Genomic DNA, 7077 nt, shown 5'->3' with positions numbered 1-7077 from the left:
GTGTGTGTGTGTGTGTGTGTGTGTGTGTGTGTGTGTGTGTGTGTGTGAGTGTGTGAGTGTGTGTGTGTGTGAGTGTGTGAGTGTGTGAGTGTGTGAGTGTGTGTGTGTGTGTGTGTGAGTGAGTGAGTGAGTGAGTGAGTGAGTGAGGCTTCACCTCGTCCCTTCCACTCTGTGCAGAGTGACCGTCACCACCACATACTTTGGTCATGCGGAGCAGGTGTCTCAGGAGATGTACCAGTACGTGGACTGTGGCGGGAACACCACGTCTGTCAGAGGGATGACTCAGCCGTTTAGCGTCCCACATCCTGCTGAGTAAACCCCCCCCTTCACCACATACAGTGTGTGTCTCAAAATATGATTTCCACATCTCAAAATTGTAAGAAAACAATACAAGATGTGTATCATACAGTTATGGGAGTACTGTCTCCTAGTTAGGAGATTCATACCTCATAATTATGAAAACCATAACTATAGTTACAAGATCTGTATCTTGCAATTACTATAAAACAATTTTATTAATAATAAATAATTCATTATTAATGTTTACATAGATAATTGCAAGATCAGTATCTAGTTATTACAAGAAAAGTTTTTAATAATTCTGAAATACGGATCTCGATAAAGCTGCTCTTTCCTGCCACACATGACGAAAATATAGTTCTTATTATTTGGTATTGGATTTGATTTTTTCCAACAGTGTTGAAGTGGCATCATCATTTTATTGTGACAACACTGTAATCAATAGATTCCACTCCATCGTAATCTCAGATTCACGCAAGAGGAGGGAACAAAAAGGCTATTTGTTAAAATAATAACTGTAGATTTGAAAAGTTGATGGTATTTCACTACATACCAAACCATTATGCACTTTATAAGTATATTTAAATAGCACACTTTATCAGTGTTCCTCCACCACCGCGTGTTAGGCTCTATGAAGAGGGATCCACAAAGAGTGGTGTTATTACACGGTAACAACATTCAGATACTGCGGTGTCTGATTCTGAGATCAGCTCATGTTTTACACTGTGTTCCTCTCTGACTGCACTGTCTGCTTTGAATTTGTATGATCTGCTGACTTGCCTACTTAGTTGCCGGGTGCTCATAATTATAGTTTATACATCGCTTGTTGTTCATACATGTTTTTGTCTTAAACTTTATAATGAATTGAAAGAAGTGGAGATTCCTCTTGGTCACGAAGGTTCTAGCACCACCTTTCACAAGGATGACGTTCAGAGTCACTTTCTGATACGACAGGCTGAACTGCTCCTTAGACAGAGAACAGTATAGATGTGCACGACATTAAGGCGGCACTGGGTGTGGAAAGAGCATGAAGTACCAGCAAAGTTACTAAACTGAGTGGAGTTGCTCTTTAATAAAAGGGTTTATCACTTTAGAGGGTCCTCGACCCATTTCTGTACTAACTCTGTTATACTCATCTGTACCTTAGTCGAATTGACTTAAAGAGTTACTAAACGTGTTGTTTTGATGGTTTCAGGTCCAGATTTTGACATTTAAGTCCACAGTTGTACTAGTTGTCTATTTTAATCAAATTTCTGAATATTTATTGTATTTAACACATTAGCAACAATGCAGACCACCGAAGCCTTGTGGTTGATCGATCATGAAGGGCCGTTTATTTTTTTAAGGATTGTTATTGGTAGCAGTTGTAGTATCTTTCTAACCTCGTGAATAAAGCATTATATTCTGTCCTCTCTACCCTGCACATCTGGAGCATCCTGTGAATTAGAGTTCAGTTGATTTGCACATTATGCATACTTCTCCCTCTACCTGTGCCGATTCCTAGACATGCTGGTCTCCTTTTTGTACCTCACATAAATATGACAAATTAATATTTTGTCCAACATTTCATTTTTTCAATGACACGCATATATATTTTCATCTTCGACCAAAATTCATCCAGTTTTGTATCAAACCTATTTTAAATTTGAAAAACATCTTGGGTATCTAGAATGTTGCATGATTTATGTCCATTTCCTGTAAACTGATGGTTGGGAAGCTAGACTACAGCTGTAACGTTTGTATCAAGTGGGATTTAAAGAGAAGCACACTTTTTTTTTATCCCAACATGCACCTTAACAGTCAATATTAACATTTCACTTTGGAAAAGCTATTTTAGACTCCTACCTCTATTGTCATTTCAAACATCTTGTTGGTCATTATTCATAGTGACTTTTTTTTGTGGGAGCATGAATAAAGTTTTGAAACATGATTGTGTTTTTTTTAATGTGTTTTTATATGCAAAGTATTATAACCCCTTCATTTTTTCACATTTTGTTTCAGGCATATGCTAAAATGAAGTTCTCTTCCCACTCTGACGGCCTGCCCACGGGCGGTCAGAGTGATAACGGCATATTTGTGTTATGCACACAACTGCTCATTTTCACCGCAAAATGGATGCTGCAGTCCGCCGGTTAGATTGACACCTCATTTGACCCAATAGGAGCTTCTATAGCCCGGTCACAGTCTGGAACAGCCAACGAGAGTTCGCTTTGAAAGACAATGCCCGCCTCTCTTCTTTGGTTATAGCTCGAGCCAATCGCAACAGATCCTGTTCAAACTCAGGCTCTATATAGCCAATGAAATTACGAAGCCAAGGATATGCAGATTTATCAGATGGCCCCCTGGGAAAGTTTTCAAAACTGCAATTGAAACCGTGACTGAGGTAACTGGGACAGAGTATCAAGAACAAAGTCTGGTTCATGAGAATTTTCAAGAATCTGTGAAAGTTGATAATGGTTAAATATGTTATAGTTAACCATATATCGACATAAATAAACTACAGTTTGAATTTCAGACATGTAGTTTTTCATAGTATATGCATTTTGACGTGGTGACGCAAGCCTCTAAATGTGTTTTTACACAGCTGCACTCTTAGTAAGCCATGTGTAAAATATTAATTTTCTGTTGTATTGTTATCAAATTCCAACCTGTACCAGGTATCATTCCTCCATTCTACCTAACCAGTGTCTTTTCTGGGCCGTAAGTGCCAGCCATAGATAACTGCTGCCATCTGTTGGCCAAAACAAGTCCAGGGGGAAATAAAATGCTTCTCTTTCACTGTGCTGAAAACGCATTAGCTCAATGCTAATAGCACTTACAGTGATTCTGACTGATTGTGAAGAAACTTCAGAGTGTTACCGTTCAATAAAGACTAAAACCATACATGTACTCCCAATGGTTCAATAAGAGCTGTCAGTTTACTTTGGGTACGCGGTGGATAGGCGTTTTAGGCAAATTTTACAGGAGTGGTATCATCAATCTACTATAAAGATTTAACTTTTTATTTTATTAAAAAGAAGAGAAACAAATGAAATCTCACATTGACGTAAGTACAAACCCTTAACACCGTTTAGCTCAGGTGCCTTCCATCTCTCCTGATCACCGTTGACGTGTTTCTCCACTTTGATTTAAGGTGGAGCTCATTTTAACTCCTTTAGACACTGTTCACAAAGATTGTAATGTGCAAAGTAACTAAAGCTGCCAGACAAAGTGGTGACAGTAGTGGAGTAAAAAGTACAATATTTCCCTCTGAGATGTAGTGGAGTGGACGTACAAAGTTGAATAAAATAGAAATGCTCAAGTAAAATACCTTGAATTTGTACTTAAGTACACACACTTAGTTACATTCCACCACTGATAACAATCACTCTTACCACTCACAGCTTATCAAAACCATACAATTTACTGCTTTTTATAAAGAGGTGGAATAACATTGATCAGGATTGGGTTCAGTCTGTTGGTCCGGCCCTCCACAATAGTCCCTGTTTCTCATGTGGCCCCTCGGGGAAAATAATTGCCCCCCCCCCCCCTGATGTTAAAGGCACTGATCTTGGGAAGGCTACACACATTGTGTTGCATTGAAGGTTCCTAAGAGCACAATTGCCTCAATATTTCTGAAATGGATGGAGTTTTGAACAACCAGCACCATCCAATCTGACCATTGGGGGAGAAGGGTCTTGGTAAGAGAGGTGATCAAGAACCTGATGATCCCTGGCTGAGCTGCAGAGATCTTTGTGGAGATGGGAGACATTTCCAGAAGGACAACAATCACTGCGACCCTCCATTGATCTGGGCTTTATGGTCAGACAGAGCCTCTCCTCAGTGAAAGACACGTGAAAGCACCTACAGGACTCTTGGACTGTGATAGTCCCTGGTCTGATGAAATCAATATTGAACAGTTTGGCCTTAATTCTAAGCATCAAGAAACCAGGCACCACTCATCAGCTGCACAACACCATCCTAACAGTGAAGCATGGTGGTAGCATCATGCTGTGGGGGGTGGTGTTCTGTGGCCCCTCCACAGGAAAGCTGAATAGTGCAAAGTATAGAGATATCCCTAATTAAAACCTGGTCCAAAGATTAGTCGTGTGCAGAAACAGGTGTACACTCGTAAGCAATCGCATGATTCTTCTGTGGGAGATAATAAAAATAGCCACATTGGCTATGGACTGTACTTGTCTAGTTCTTTTCTGGTCTTCCGACCACTCACAGCACTTTAACACTACATGTCATCATTCACCCATTCACACACTGATGACAGGGCTACCATGCAAGGTACCACCTGCCCATCAGGACTCTATCCAACATTCACACACCGTATGCTACGTAGCTATGGGAGCAATTTGGGGTTAGGTGTCTTGCCCAAGACATTAGCCAGAAAATGGAAATTCATCACGATCAACTCATAATCATAATCAGAACTGTTTATTGTGAAGAACATTACACATTCAAGGAATTTGACTTGGTGAATGGTGCATAATAATAAACAATGAACACAGTGCAATAATCAGGACATAATCTAAAAATAGAAACATTAAACTTTACAATAAAATATGGTACACAAACAAACAGATAACAGTACTTTAAAACAAGTATATTGTAAAAGTGGCAATTGTATTTAAGTATAGAAACATAGAAAGGATGTGCAAGGGAGTGTAACGGTAGCAAATTGTCCTGGGGATGACAGAGTCAGTGGGGGTCCCGGGCTCTGTTAATGAGCCCGACTGCAGAAGGGAAGAAGCTGTTCGTGTGGCGTGAGGTCTTGGTCCTGATGGACCGCAGCCTCCTGCCAGATGGAAGGGGCTCGAACAGTTCATGTCCAGGGTGAGAGGGGTCGGCTACAATCCTTCTTGCTCGCTTCAGGGTCCGGGAAGCGAACAAGTCCTGGAGGGACGGCAGATTGCAGCCAATCACCCTCTCAGCAGAGCGAATGATGCGTTGCAGCCTGCCCTTGTCCTTGGCAGTGGCTGCTCTGACGTCTCTCCAGGATAGAGAGTGTCGTCAATATGATATAGCCATAAAATATGATAAAAGCTTGGATATGCAGTGAGTGCTGCATACATGTAACTAGCTTATACTGAGGAGGGATCCCTCTCCCAGGATGGCCAGAAGAGGATGTCATGTGTACTGAATGAACAACATAATAAAAACATAATAGCAGAAATAATACTAGAACAAAATTGTAGTAGCAGCAGTAGTAGTAGTCCAGCAGCAATGGATATAGTATTATAATAATGATAATGAAAGCAGTATTAGTAGCAATTATAGAATAGAAATATGACTAATAATAATAATAATAATAATAGCAGTAGGTGTCAACAGGGCCACAGCAGCTGGCCCGACCAGGGTCCAGATATACAATGCCTATAATAAGTATTCACCCCCCTTGGATGTTTCATCCTTTTGTTGCTTTTATACATGAAATCATGGTCAATATAATTTGGCTTTTTTGACAAGAATTCGCAAAAGAAACCTTTAATATCAAAGTGAAAACAGATTTTTACAAAATAATGTCAATCAATTAAAATATATAAGGTAAAGATTGCATAAGTATTCACCCCCTTCAGGTCAGTATTTAGTAAATGCACCTTTGGCTGCAATCACAGCACTGAGTGTGTGTGTGTGGATGTGTCTCACTCAGGCTGGCACATCTGGACACTAAGATTTTTCTCCATTCTTCTTCAAATCAGCTCAAGCTCTGTCTGGTTGCTCAGGGATCGGGCGTGAACAGCTCTTCTCAAGTCCAGCCACAGATTCTGGATTGGATTGAGGTCTGGGCTTTGACTTGGCCACTCCAGAACATTCACCTTGTTGTCTTTGAACCATTCTGTGGAGCTTTTGCTGTATGCTTGGGGGGGGTCGTTGTCTTGCTGGAGAATAAATCTTCTCCCAAGTCGTAGTTCTCTTGCAGACTGAGTCAGATTATCCTCCAGGATTTGTGGATATTTTTCTGCATTCATGTCCCCCTCTACCTTTACAAGCCTTCCAGGGCCTGCTACTGAGAAGCATCCCCAGAACACGATGCTGCCATCACCATGCTTCACGGTGGAGATGGTGTGTTTGTGGTGATGTGCAGTGTTTGGTGTTCACCAAACATAGCGTCTAGTCTGATGGCCAAAAAGCTAAATTTTTGTCTCATCAGACCAAAGAACCTTCTTCCAGTTGACCTTGGAGTCTCCCACATGCCTTTGGGTGAATTCTTTCTACAGTGTCTTTCTCTTTGCCACTCTCCCATACAGCTTCGACTGGTGAAGAACCCGGGCAACAGTTGCTGTATGTACAGTCTCTCCCATCTGAGTCACTGAAGCTTTGAACTCCTTCAGAGTGGTTTTAGGTGTCTTGGTGGCCTCCCTCATCAGTCCTCTTCTTGCCCGGTCACTCAGTTTGTGAGGACGGCCAGGTCTAGGAGATTTAAACAAGTGCCATACTCCTTCCATGTCTTAATGATGGACTGAACTGAACTCTGTGGGATGTCCAGTGAGTTGGAAATCTTTTTGTAGCCATCTCCTGACTTGTACTTTTCAATGATCTTTTCTCTGAGTTGCTTGGAGTGTTCTTTCATCTTCATGTTGACACAGGTTATGATGGTGACACATGTGTGTTTATACTACAATCACTTGACACACATCAACTGCGCTCAGGTCATCTCCATTTCACTACTTGTGACACTGCTGGCATCAACTAGCTGGACTTCTGTTGAATTAGGTCAGTCACTTTAAAGGGGCTGAATACTTATGCAAATACTTATTTTACACTATATATTTTTAATTAATTGAC

At 40.9% G+C, this 7077-nt stretch overlaps 1 protein-coding gene across 4 annotated transcripts in view; it reads left to right on the top strand.

Annotated features, from left to right (window-relative positions):
• Positions 1-7077, top strand: part of tmem106bb (transmembrane protein 106Bb) — a 23198-nt gene that overhangs the window by 8807 nt on the left and 7314 nt on the right. For 3 of the 4 annotated variants that reach the window (XM_031875793.1, XM_031875795.1, XM_031875796.1), the window contains exon 8: positions 178-312. In XM_031875793.1, coding sequence (XP_031731653.1) covers positions 178-312 — 135 coding nt within the window. Of the gene's footprint in view, positions 1-177; positions 313-2301; positions 2436-7077 lie in introns of those variants that run through there. The other variant, XM_031875797.1, reaches the window with a different exon arrangement.

This window comes from Anarrhichthys ocellatus, unplaced genomic scaffold, assembly GCF_004355925.1.
Source record: "Anarrhichthys ocellatus isolate YVR2014 unplaced genomic scaffold, GSC_Weel_1.0 scaffold96, whole genome shotgun sequence".
NCBI lineage: Eukaryota > Metazoa > Chordata > Actinopteri > Perciformes > Anarhichadidae > Anarrhichthys > Anarrhichthys ocellatus.
The sequence above is the reverse complement of the archived record's forward strand: the minus strand, read 5'-3'. Positions and strand labels throughout refer to the sequence as shown.